This window comes from Helianthus annuus, chromosome 13 (assembly GCF_002127325.2).
Source record: "Helianthus annuus cultivar XRQ/B chromosome 13, HanXRQr2.0-SUNRISE, whole genome shotgun sequence".
Classification (NCBI taxonomy): Eukaryota; Viridiplantae; Streptophyta; class Magnoliopsida; order Asterales; family Asteraceae; genus Helianthus; species Helianthus annuus.
The window spans coordinates 122,623,674-122,638,211 of NC_035445.2; the positions used below are offsets into that span (position 1 = coordinate 122,623,674).

At 32.6% G+C, this 14,538-nt stretch overlaps 1 protein-coding gene across 1 annotated transcript; it reads right to left on the reverse strand.

Annotated features, from left to right (window-relative positions):
- Window positions 1–1,454: 1,454 nt before the first annotated feature.
- Window positions 1,455–7,586, reverse strand: LOC110903207 (cyclic nucleotide-gated ion channel 17). The gene is made up of 7 exons (XM_022149317.2): window positions 7,332–7,586; window positions 5,711–6,269; window positions 4,313–4,525; window positions 3,919–4,214; window positions 3,201–3,312; window positions 2,727–2,963; window positions 1,455–2,259 (listed from the first exon to the last, which is right to left on the reverse strand). Exons 1-7 carry the CDS (start codon window positions 7,424–7,426, stop codon window positions 1,564–1,566), a joined length of 2,208 nt encoding a protein of 735 aa, XP_022005009.1. The 5' UTR covers window positions 7,427–7,586; the 3' UTR covers window positions 1,455–1,563.
- Between the last annotated feature and the right edge of the window lie 6,952 nt (window positions 7,587–14,538).

Consider the following 14,538-nt stretch of genomic DNA (forward strand, 5'->3'; position numbering starts at 1 on the left):
AATTTGTCACCCCTTCTGCATCAGCATCTTTGTTCCTTTTCAACGGTCTGTTTTCTAAGGTTTGTCCACTAAGTTACCTTTGTTTTTAGAATGGAAACCACTGTTTGATGTTAACTATGGTTTTAAGTGGAAAATAGTGGTTTGATGATGCAATTAGATGATAGGCAAACGAAGGTTACTTTGTGCAAAATGGATGGCTTTGGTCAAATAGACTTTAGAACCACTAAAACAGTGGTTTTGCTCTTTTGAACAGAGTTTTGTTTTAATGGTTTTTCAAACAACATTTTAATGTGTTTCACCAAAAAATTGTTATCTTTCAAATACATGTTAATGTTTTTATTGTTGTGAACTGAAAGTTTTGAGTTTTAGGATTTTTACATCTTGTCCATGCAGCATCTTTGGTCTGCAGATAACATTTGTCTAAGCATGCAGATGCTCTGTGCACATCAAAAGACATCATTTTTTAGGATAATCCAAAGCCTTGTTGGCTTTGGTTGGACTAATTTTTCCACGGAATCAACTCTTTGAGAATGGTTTTTTGTGTTGATAAGTTTTTAAACAATTTGGTAAATAGTTGTTTGACCCCTTCTAATGAGATGACCATATCCATGAGGATGTTTGTTTATCCTTGGCTTTTGAGGCATTTTCACAGACTTATCATACCTATAAGGCATTATATGATAAGTTGGTTGCCCATAGCCTCTTGGATATTTGTTTGAGGGTGGTGCATTTGTGACTTGAACTTCCCTAAAAACATGGTTTTGGTTCAAAGCCCTAGTATCAGGTGTTTGGACAGATTCAAATTTCTCGAGAGTTGGTTGTGGTTTCCTTTTGATAGGACCAACTCCTTAACTAACACATGTTTTATCTTTGACCTCATTTCTTCTGATGTCATAGTTGTTTCCTCTATTTATACCATATGCTTTTAAAAGAAAACAATAAACACCCTCATATCAGTTTCATGAACGACACTAGAGTGGCTTTGATACCATTGGTAGCATATGGTCTCTCGTACCACTAATGTTGTCCTCTTTGTCCACGAAGAGCTCACATATATGTTTTTAGTTGCCTTGATAAAGACTTCCCAGAAGATCACATATCATTGTGCTACTCACACCTGAACACGCTTAACTATGGAGTTATTCTCTCATCCATAAACATTAAGCTCAAATCGCGTTGGTAATATTTGAGACGGGACATTTCTTATGAACGAAGAATCTCTTATGTCCACAACCAATGTGGGATTTGCCTAAGGTGTTACATTGATTGTATGCAAGCTCATTTTAGTAGATAAATCCACTTAGGTTTATAGTCAAACAAAGTTAAATAATAAGTCTCTTAACTTCAAAATATAGAGGAAACTAGTAATATATTATCTAACAAAACTTATAACAAAACATTTTAACATTTATATGTTATTCATAAAATATAAAATACATTAGGTTAGTTCTAAAATGGGTTTAATTATTTACACACATACATATAGGCACACTATATATAGTAAAGTAATTGATATGTCAATACCAACTTACAACTATGTAATATGTATCATGTGACTTAAAACTAGTCATCCTCAGGATCAGCAGAAAAGTCAGGTTCTTCTGGTTTCTGTAGCTTGATCAATTCTACATCTTTCGTTTTCAAGATTCCACGCCTCGTGTTTCTAGCAAATCTTGAAGCTAACATCGTGACATTAAGCGAATTCGAACTGGACGATGATGCATTATCATGATGTTCAGTTTCATGATCATGATGCGATGATTCACTAATGGTGCGGCTCCATTGCATTCGTCTCTTCTTAGCACGTCGCCAAGCCGCCTGAATGAAAAACGCAGCCCATGTTCTCCAATGGTAGGAGTAAAAACGGAACGTATGTTGAAGCTTTTTACTATGTAACCGTCTGAACTGTTTAGCAACTAATTTTAGATCCTCCGCGCTTAAAGCAAAAGCTTCAACTTCAGTTAATGCTTTAACTGTTCTTGTGGAAGATGGTAGATTAAGAGTGGATTTTGGTAGTAAGGCCCACTCGAGCAACTCTTCTCCACAAAAGTCACCGGGCCTTAAAGTAATCGAGTTGTAAAAGCCCGTTCGACCTCCATTAGTGGTGGAACTATCGAGTCTTCCTCTGATGATAAAAAGCATCTCTGATACCGGATCACCTTCTCGTACTATGTATGTGCCTTGAGTACTTAGTGATGACACTAAACGTGCACATATAGCATCCAGTAGTTGACCATCCATTTCAGAGAAAAAAGGGACCTGAAAAGTAATAGTTAAGTTAAAACTTTGTGGTACAACTCAGAACAGATCGGGCGGATAACACTTTTGTCTAGTTTTTTAATGGGAGTTAGTTGTTCCGACCCGTTTAACTACTTTCACCTATTTACTTTTATGGTTATATTTTTATCTTATCCGTTAGACATATAACATTGCGTAAATCAACCCATTAGTAAGTCATGGGCCAAAGTTGCCACCTTCAAAAGGTCAAACTACTGATTCCTTCAATTCTATATTTTATTCCTGTAGAATTAGCTGAAAAACTTTAGGTAAAAGAAAATGGGTCAAACGGGTCGAAAGTCGTTTTAGTGTTTTTAATGCGCACAACCCATAAAATTGTTGAACTCAAAAAAAATGTAACAATATTGTTAGCAAGAAATTCCCTGACCCAACTCGTTTGCAACAACTAAATCCAACATAGATTAATACAAGACAGGTTCATATCTTACACGTCGAACAAGATCAAGACACAAGTGGCATTGGATGTCTCGTCGGAGATCTTTCGGCAAACTACATATAATAGATTCTTCATCAACACCACGAGTTGCAAGCCACTTGTACTGTACAAACTTACGAACGCGTTCTTGCAAATCACAAGGCAGCTGTCTATGTCTCATCCATGACTCTGTGTCTCGCCGTCTAAGCCTCCATTCCTCCAGCCTTGCAGTGATGGATTTTAGGTACGTCTGCAGAAATGTAAAAGGTGGTTAAATAAATTACAATGTGGTTATACAGTTACATTGAGAAATATTTGGAGCTCATGCTTTTTTAACTATAAGATGATTTATATATGTTAGTATGATTTCGTGAACCCTTGATTGAAGGCCACCTGCCCGGCATAAGATCCGCTTTACCGAATCGTTAGCAGGGGTCTTTTGGTCACCAAAAAACTGGGAAAAAAACATTATGTGCATGCTACATACCTGCATATTTCCTATTAAATGGGAAAATAATACAAGTCCCACAACGGCGATGAGTATGGCAAACAATGTTTCTCCAATAAATGCGGTTGTTGATAAGGTCTGTCCATATGAGCTGCGTGTAGTAAAAAAAGAATGGTAAGACCATATTGCTTAACATCTCAGATGAGTAAAAACTAGAACACCTAGCTTAAAAGGTAAATGGTAAGCAGTTAAAATGTCACCCATGAATAATTAATTGTTTACAACCTCCTAAACTGTTACTTATGTTATCGTATTTGAAGTTCAAAAGTTCAAAACAGGACAAAGGAAGTGTTGACAGATCACGCAGCCTGTTTTGACCCGACCTATTGTTGGATAATAAGCCGGGGGGGGGGGGGGGGTGGACTCAAAAACACATGGTATCTAATTCTTCTTATGCATAATTAGTGGAAAATTATGACTATTTAGTAAAAACTAAATGACTACGATAACGATCTTATTTATTGAATAAAGTAATGTCAATTTGTATGAGGATGTATGATTAAAAATACACTTTCGGCAGCTTTCAACCTGTTTACTCTTTAGCGAGACTTTTCAGTTTTTTTTTTCATTTGACCTGATAAAGATAAAAACATAATCCAAATCAACCATTTGATAAGTAAATTAGCCAAAACTGCCACCTCTACTCGACCTTACGTAACTAAATTCTGTTATTTGAAGGGACAAGGTAGAGCAACACCTTAAGTTCTGTAGGCCCCAGCATAAGCAATAGCTGCACTTCTGAAAAAGATTGAAAGAAAAAACATCTTTTGCAACAGCATCTTCAAATAGCCCATATTTAAAACTTTTAGTGTTGCTACACATTTTATAAAGTTGTGTACTATTGGCCCATGTCTTCTGTGCAGGGTCGTGTAGATCCTCGCACTTCAAATAATGAGGTAAACATCTCACTGCATTATCCTCACGTATGCAAGTAGATGTCCAACATGTTGCAAGCCTTTCAATTGACAACAAGTACCATAATGATCCTACAAACTACATAACATACACACCATGAGTTAGCTAGATAAAGACTGCTTAAACAAAAACTTATGGAGGTTTTAAGGATTCAAAGATTAAAAACGAACACTTACGTGACTTGCTAAGATGTAAAACGCAAGATTATACGCAACCCCAGCCCAAACGGTTTTGGTGACGACTCCTGTAGTTTTGATAATTTGAGAGCTCAAAGGAAAAATAAGATAAAGTCTTGGAATATATTGGAGGAGGACAATGAGTACTAAAGCATTGGTTGTGCAATCTTCATCTGGTGATCTGATAACTGGAAGAGTGAACCATAGGACAATCTGAGTGAAATTTAAAAACAACACAATGTGAGTTTAAACTTCTCATTTCCATTAGTATGTGTCAGAAAACCTGTATTTAGTATGTGAGTAAGATGTGTCAAATAACATTTTTTTTAATTTACATTCCTTTAACACTACTGAAACACCAAGAAAAAAAAACTTAGGGTATGCGCATGCATATCTAACGCACCACATAGGCCCGCCCCTGTATACAAACATATATTTTGATTTTTGTTTGGTGGTAAATTCTTGTATATACTTAATGTTGGATCCAGTGTAGACGATAGTATTAATATGATCACCCAAATGGTTGCATCCAAATGTGCCATGAATTACAATGTTTCTTGTTTGGCCCATTTCAAGTTTTAAGTTTACCTGATTTCTTGTATTGTAATAAGAAAAAGTTGGGTAACAAAAAGCTCCCAATATAGTACTTCATCATTCGTTGGAGGGTAGTTTAGACATGTAGTCGATAATTTATCGCTTCTGTTAAGCTACAATAAGAAATTATTGGACGTGTGTTTTAAAAGGGATTACAAAGGTGTTACAATGTGCATTTTGAAACTTTATGTATGATATTTAATGATAAGAACTACCTAATTAGTGGTAACTAAATGGCGATAGGATAGTGTTTGGATGTGCTTGTGTTATTTGAAGTTGTAATAATCCATATTCAGTTATTAGAGTGTGACAAATAATCAACTTGATACTAGTTGCACCAAAACTTTAAAAAAAAAATTGCATACCCTTATATTATCTCTAGCTTTCTTAAAGCGATTATTACAATGTCAAGAAGCCTAAGCACATCCAATAAGTATCTCTTGGAGTAATCATGAAAACTCGTGAGATCACCAAAGTGCTTTTGAACGGAAAATCCCAAGGACCCACCAATACCCTGTAAAGTGCATCTTGCGTTTAACAAGTGACCTTGAAGGACTAATGGAAAACCTGTGAAAGTTGGATTCAAACCTAAGACCTATCAGGTGCTTACCACTGTGCCACTCTCTTAAAGATTGTACTACTAATAATATGACTCTCGTTATCCATTATCACACAATCACTTTCGAAACACACATCCAAACACAATTATTATGTAAAAACATGTCCGCTTTCATGCGATCAATGAAGTATGTGTTATTCGCAAAAAAAAGGATGAACTTAAAAGAGGAGAAAACAAAGACATACCTGAGGTAAGGGCAATGTTGCAACAAGATCAATAAAGAAACTCGACTTCAAGTACCGACGTGCAATCTTCTTTTGATCCGTAACAAGTTCACCTCTACCCAACAGTCTTGAACATGGTGAAATATAAGCAGTCCTGAACTTTAAAACTATATGCAACGTATAAAATATATCCGCAATAGTGCGCAAACATGTAACTAGAACCCCAACAACCAAATCAGGCATCATACACTGAGAACTACCCATAGCTTCTACATAAGGAACATAAAAGAACAATGGGTCCACAAAAAGTGACACTACACAAGAAACAAGAAAAATTCTGTTCCATTTTAGGATAACCTCACTTCCAGGATCCAGTATCCGTTTTCCTTTTGACCCATTATTTTCATCTAGATCACTTCTGGATTCCCCTAATTTGATACCCACATGACTTGAACTTGGAATTGTTCTACCTTTACCAACATTATCCGATGGGACTGAAATCTTGTCTTCAGGCCGTTCGTTACCAGGAATGTGCAATGGACGGTCAGATTTTGACTTTCTATTTTCGCCGATGCGAAACCTGTAGGATTAATTTGAAGTTTCAGCAATAAACAAACAAACAAACAAATGTAACAAGTATAATCCCACTTATAGAAAAAGCTATCGGGGTCTGGGGACGGTGGGATGAGGGGATGAGGGGCAAACCTTTCCTCTATCCCAAGAGACAGAGAGGGCAAAGGTTACTCCCATTGAGACCCGACTCTAAAAAGATCTTTTTTTTTTTTCAATAAAGAACAACAATATTAAATGATGTGGCTAAGTAAAACTAAGCAAAAGTTTAGTAGTCCAAATGTCTGGATATCATGTTAGTACCTAAGAGAATCAAAGCACAATCCACTAAAAGTACCAATAATGATAATAGTAAATGATTGCTAGCATGGTGAGTAAACTATAATAGCAGCAGACAAAAGAGCAAAGAGGCAAATAAAAAGTACAGCTAATAGCAAAATGAAGTCGCCATCTCCTTCTCTATCTCCATCTCCATCTTGAAATTTAGAGTGTTTCATCTATTGCTTTTCCATCAAAATCTCCATCTCTATCTCCAAAATTTAAATACCGAACCACAATGAATCTCAATATATTCAACATTCACATCTCTAAAATTTAAATATTCCACCTCAAGCATTTCGGTGTGTACAAAGTATGGAAGAAAAAGAAAGAAATTATAGAAAAAAACGAATATAGAGATAGAGATGTAGAATGGGATATGAGAGGGTTTTAAAAAGTAAACAAAGCTAGCTTAAAAGATAAATTTAGAGAAAAGTGACTATTTCAAATATGGAGACCAAGATTCCAGTAAGAATGCTCTAACCCCTTGAAAGTACCTATACACCCATCTAAAAAAAATCTATACGCTAAGAAAAACAAAACTATAGTAAAATAAACGCTAACGCCCTAAAAGCCCATAACCCCTAGAAGTCCATAACCACTAGAAGTCCCTAACTTAAATCCTAATTCTTTTAAAGAACTCTTATCCCCGATCACGTCCTCTAAGTTTTAAAAATGTTTACTGGAGTTATAAAACATGAATGTAGAAAATGCATATACGATTTAAACTAAGAGAAAAATGGCAGAATTTAACCTGGTTTGCTTCTTTTGCTTGAAGTCCATGATGATGAATTGGAGCAAAGGTTTAGTTTTGGAGGGAAGATAGAACAATACCCAGACGGAAAGCATGCATTTTTCATTCACAATTGGTGGTTGTACTTGTGTTGGGTGAATATTTAAACCCTTTTTATTATGGATTTGAAAGTATGCATTTGTGCATGAAGTGATCAATCATAATGCAAGAAAACCCGCGAGATTTTGGGAATTTGAAAGAGAGAGAGAGAGAGAGAGAGAGAGAGAGAGGACTTTGAAAGAAATTGAAAGAGCTGAAACTGTGTTTCACTGTTTTGTGAAAGAAATGTTAGTTTTCGTTGGACTGTTCGTACTTTACTGTTTTAGACTTAGTCTACTGTTCTTTTTTGTATAATTTTGCTACAAAATCAATCTCTTTGGTCCCTGGGGCTAACGTGTTAAAAAAAGAGGTATTTTGCAATAGGAGAATACCGAGATAATGAGGAAGGTTTTGGTTCAAGTCTCATAGACGATAGGGGATCAAAAGAAATTAGCCGTTCAAAAAAAAATAAATAAATAAAATGTTATTCATGAAAACTCTATTTAACACTTTTTTATTAAAAAAATTAGAACATATAAGTAACATATATTTAAGAGTTTTGAGGCAAAAAAAAGTCAAAAAATGCGCCGAAGGAATTAATAAAAAGTTAGGGAACGTAACAAGTATGTAACAACGCTTTATTTATTGTTACACACTTGTTACGCAAGAATTTTATTTATTTTAAAAAGAATCTCTAGCTTTTTTTATATATTTTTCCTGGCTTGGAAATATGTTACTTACGTACCCTAATTTTTTTATAAAAAAAGTTTGCTACATAGGATTTTCACATGTTTTCTCAATAAGAATGAGTTCCTATTTTAATCACACGCTTTTGCAATATATCTAGGAGTTTCAGATGTTTTCTCAATAAGAATGAGTTCCTATTTTTACCACAACCTTTTGCAATATATCTATCTATACCATTTAATAAATATCCCCCCCCCACCCCCCCCCCCCCTTTAAAGGGAAATTTTAAAATAATTAAACCTAAAAATCTGGATTTATCTATTTTCTTAACACAATCACTTTTGCAAATCTAAACATTAGGTATGAAACTTGTCAAATTTAAATGTATATAACGTGTTTTAAAATTTGGTATAAAAATAAATGTCGATATTTATAATTTACTTTTATTAATATAATCATGATAATGATAAAATTTATATGGAAATGAGATAAGAAAAATACATCCCTAATCCAAAAGTTGTATTTAAATTTTCACAAAACACTACTTATACAAGTTATAGAAAAAATATAAAGACAAACTATAAATTAAAAAAACATAAAAAACTATAAACTAAATAGTTTATATATATATAAAGACAAAATATAAGGTTTCTTGTAGAGCATTACCCTATATATCTATATATATATATATAGAGTTTAGTGGTTGGATATGTAAAGACCTAATTCACGTACGAAGCATATGTGAGAAGAAGAGGAGGACAAATGTCATTAGCAGGAAGGGTAATTTAGTGTTTTTTCACTTGAAACAACTTCCCTACTTGATTTTCAGACGGCTACAACTTTTTCATACGTTAATATTTTAAAAAAATACATTGTATTAATAAGCATTTCATTCTCGTTAATTCGAGCAGCCTATTGCTATAGTTTTAAAAAAAATTACAGGATTTTGAATACCCATTAGTCCATTACGTGATTTTGAATACTCGGCACGTGATTATCTGATTTTAAATATCCATTATGTGACTACACATTCATACCATTAGTGATTATACATTCAATATAAATCAATTACTTGATTACACATTTAATATGATTTGTTATAACTGATGTTATTACAATTATGCTTGTTGCGTGATTACACATTCAATAATAAGAATTTGATTGTTTATGCTTTATTACGTGATTAAATCTCTAATATACGGCATTATGTGATTATTATAGGTTGGTTTGGCTAATGTTTTGTTTATGGTTTATCCTTAATAAGTGATTAGACCTGAAATATTAGGTATCTATATGAAATATTATGTATTACATTTTTTGTTTTTACGTAATTACGTAATCACTCAATGTGGTTTCATATAAAATACTGTAATGAAATCACGTAATCACGAATTAAGTATTCAAAATCACGTAGTCACGTAGGCTGCTCGAATTAAAAAAAAAATGAAATGTTCGTTAATATGATGTAATTTAAAAAAAATTAACATATGAAAAAGTTGTAGCCATTTAAAAATCATAATGATTTATTTCACTATTTTATTTATAGCTACTGATCAATGGCTGAGGAGCTTGGTATGCTTCGTACAAAAGTTTTCTCTTGTAACCCCTGTAGTTTAAGGGTGCGAATTAATCTCATAAATCTATACTATATAATAAAAGAAACCTGTTTTGGGACACTTGTCATTTTCTCATTTAATTGATTAAAATTATTAATAATGCTAAATAAATATAAATATGATTTTTCAATCTTATAATACTAAAAAACCGTGCATGATTGTAAATAATAAAAATTGAGAATTTGCTTAAGCGTAAAAAAGATAATGCTAAAAAAACGTGCATGATTGTAAATAATAAAAATTGAGAATTTGCTTATGCGTAAAAAAGAAAAGATATACCAAAACGTTGGTCTTTTTTTTAATCTCAAACTTTAATTTATTGTATTCTTTTTTTTTTATTTATAGCACAAAATTGAAACAAAAAAAGTTAATATTTTTAATTTGAGTATACGATTATAAATTCTTTAAAAGATTATATTTATATCTACACTTGTCATTCTCTCATTTTATATGATTTTTCAATCTTATATCAACTAAATAAATAAAGATTAATATTCAATTTTATCATACTTTAAATACAAAAAAATCTGTTAGTTTAGATTAATATTCAGTCTTATTCTACTTTGAATATAAAAAAATCCGTTAGTTTTTTAAAATATATTTTTTAATTATTTGGTATATAAAATCATATTTATTCAACCCATGTAATACACGGGGCTTTTTAAAAATATAACTTTTTTTATTATTTGGTAAACAATGTTACATTTATTCAACCCGTGTAATATAATGGTTGTAAAGATATATTTTTTTATTATTTGGTATATAATATTACATTTATTCAACCCGTACAATACATATGGTTCTTATAGATATAACTTATTTTATTATTTAATATATAAAATTACATTTCTTCAACCCCTACAATAAATGAGACTTTTAAAAGGATAATGTTTTATTATTTGGTATATAAAATTCATTTATTCAACCCGTGTAATACACGGGGTTATAACCTAGTTAATTATGTTAAATGAAAACATATTATCTTATAATATTCCAATTTAAATTCAACTGAAATATGACTATCAAAAAATGTATTCTGACTGAAAATTCACATGTTTATGGCTTAAATCATTTAAATGGAAAACGTTCGAAAAGACGTAATCAACATCGTTCGACTTTTGATAACTTAAAATTTAATCATATGAAAAGATAAAATAGCTTAAATCATTCGACTTTTGATAACTGAAAATTCACATGTTTATGGCTTAAATCATTTATCACTGATTGATTACATATCATGTGGTGACTTTGTAATTGAACATAACATATGGATAGCACAATAGCACCCGTTAGGAGAGGCTTTTTTTCAACAAACAACATTGACATCTAATCGAGTTAGATATTGGTAGTATTCGGTTAACTAAAATCAAATAAACATCGTCTAAATATCTTAATACTAGGTTAGTTCCCCGTGTGTTACACGGGTTGAATAATTTAAACTATATAATAAATATTTCGTGTAAATGCAAATCAAAGACGGAGACATTTATATATATTTGATGAATAATGAAACTAATAATAATAGTAAAAAAATCTCATGCATGTGTACAGAGTCGTATGTAAGAATTCATGTACCCTGTTTGAGCTCGAAAAAATATGTTCTTTCGTAATGTTTTAATATTATTATTTAATTTTAAAATAAAATGGGTATTGAGCTCAGTAAGAGCATGTTTGGTTTTGTTTTTTGAAACAATTTATAGACTTATTGGAAAAGTCAGTATGAATTGACTTATTGACTTATTAGTTTTTTTCCTCACATACACCCATATTGTCAAACATCATTTTGTAGATTATGACTTTTCAAAAAGCCAATAAGTCAATAAATTTTTTCAGAAAGCTTAGGCAAACATGCCCTAAAGCTAATGCCAATGGGTATTGGGCTCACTAAGAGCATGTTTGGTATGCTATTTTAAAAAAATTAACATAGATATCGGGGTTTTTTTATAAAAAACACGTGCCCCTCGAAATCACAGACCCTGTGCGGTAGTCCTCCCCGCACACCCTTATCACCGCCCATGCATGTGTATACTCATTTAAGTAATCGATATACATTTGATGATATCCTATATTTTTTTTTGTATTCAAATAACATTTTTCTATTTAGTATTATTTGCAATTATTAACATTTTTCTAAATGTATATATAGAGTATGGATCTTATTGAATTTTTGAAGAATAATTTTTAATTTTGACATATATATTCAAACTTATAATTGTATAATATAGTTATGAATTTTAATAAAATCCAAAAAAGCGTGAAACCCTTTTCAAATTTCAATAAAAGGGTTATAATTATCAGATAAACATTTTTCTATTTAATATTATCTACAAATTAGAAGATAAATTATTAGAAAATAAATATGAAAGAAAGGCGGGAAAATCCAAAAATAGGTGCATCCAATGAATGACACGTGTCACAGATTGGTTTACTTTATTATATGTATAGATTATTTATAATAATAAAAAAAAGCTCTTGTTGAACTGATTTGGGTGATAATGTTGTAGGAATTAGATTCACTTTTTCTAAAATATAGAGTTAAATGCCCGGATAGTTCCTGTGGTTTATCATTTTTTCACCTTTAGTACCTAACTTTCTAAAATTACAGGTATAGTCCTCAACTTTTTAATTTTCGTTCCCGGATAGTCCCTATGCCTAACATCAGTTAGTTTTCTCAGTTAAAAGGGTGTGAAATAACAAAAATACCCTTTATTATATATATACATGGGGCCTACTTGTTGTTTTCTTTTTTATTATATTGGTCGATTTCGTCACCAATTTGGAGTTTTTTCGTTAAAATCCAATTCGATATTGTTTTAGATGTAAATTCCATTTATGTTTTACTCTAATTTTTACTTCAATATTATCATTATATCATCATCATTCTTATCACATGTGCTCTGTTTTCTAACTTTCAATTTCTTCAAGCCCTTATTTTTGGCAAACCATTCTGGTACCAATTAAAGGCGAAGGTGGACATGAAGTCTAGCAACGATGGTGTTGTTATGTCGATAAACGACGGTGGTGAGCAGATCGGAAAAAAAGATTCCACTGTGGTTGTTTTGGACATGGTTGCAGGTTTGGATACTAGGGTTCGACGATGGTAATGCCGACCATAGGAATCTTGTTCAGTTACATTGTTTGGATGAATACTAGAAAATCATCCATAACTCAGATTGGGCTTATCATGAGTGATTGGAGGCATAGGAATCGTGTTCCATTACATGGGGCCTACTTGTTGGTCTAGTGAGCAAAAACGGAACCTTAATTGCAATTATTTGGTGGTCGATGATGAAGAACACCCTCCGTAGCTCTAATCTGACTAATCTCACTATTTGTCTGCTCCCAGAAGGGTGATGGTGGCATTGGTGGATGAGGTTGAAGATAATGGTGAAGGTGGGTGGTTGCAGGTGGTGTTGGGATGAAGAAGAAATGGGTTTAAGTTTAAATTTTAAATGTTTTATTTATCAATTTTTAATATAAAGGGTATTTAGGTAATTTCACACTCACTTAACACCAAAAACTAACTCCCATCCGTGCCAGGGACTATCCGGGAACAAAAAATAAAAAGTTGGGGACTATAGAGGTAATTTTAGAAAGTTAGAGACTAAATATGAAAAAAGGCAAAACCACAGGGACTATCGGGGCATTTAACTCTAAAATATAATTACATAATATATAATAACGAGACTCTCGTTATTCGTAGAAAATATCATAGTACAATACCGGTTGCAATAACTAAATAAAAAAAAGATAAAATATAATTATATTTACCAATCTTGATTCAAGCCGCATCTCTCGTGGGTCCTTCATGCACACCTGATAGCATCCTAGACTCGAATATTCATCATCTTGAGTCTTGAAAAATACTCCTTGACTGCAACAAAAAGCACACTAAAACGTTGACGATTTTGGTTGAGGCACGTGTTCAATACGCTTCCCTTAAAACAGATTTCGCACCTCTACTAAAGACGATGCGTCTGTCTCCCAGGGTACAACAGCCAAAGCAGTCTGTACTGCCGGAAATGGCCACGCGCCCGAGGTTACACCGAATAGAATTATAGTGTTTGAACTTGTGGAAAAATAATGATACGAAGGTGATGGAATCGGGTAGAGAAAACTCATCTCTCTATAATTCCCAACATATGGATGTTCAAGTCTTCACCACTTCTCCAAGAATTCTTCATACATATTATCTTTCTCTTGTAGTTTTCTCATCATTCTAATGAGTCACATAGCCTACCATTTTTTTTACAAGAGTTGTGTGTAGTGAAGAGTTTATTTTAATTGGTGATTTTATTAGGGATATAAAACTCTAATAAAAGTTTCACTTAATTAATGATTTAATTAGAGACATAAAACTCTAATAAAAGCTAACCAAGTAACATAAAACTCTACTAAACGTTTCACTTAATTAGTGATTTAATTAGAGATATAAAACTCTAATAAAAGCTAATCAAGTGACATAAAACTCTACTCAAGAGTTTCACATATGGAGTTTAATTAGTAATTATAATCTCACTCAATTATAAATTAACTAAATATCCATTCACAATTTTTCCAAAATCCCCCACATAAATGGAGATTGTTCAAAACACTTAAAATTTCCAATGTAACCTCGACAGTTGAGTTTTGCATACGATAGGTAGGTGTTACCCTTTGAACCTTCGCTCATGAAATGCACTTAGCCCACTAGCTCTGAGTAGATCTCGATGTCTTTGAACTCGTCTGCCGTTTGTGTAGACGACAATACACTTCACACAAGACTCTCCTTAGCCGGGTCATCTCCTCATAGTCGTGTTCAATAATGGTCATGGAACACTTTCCTA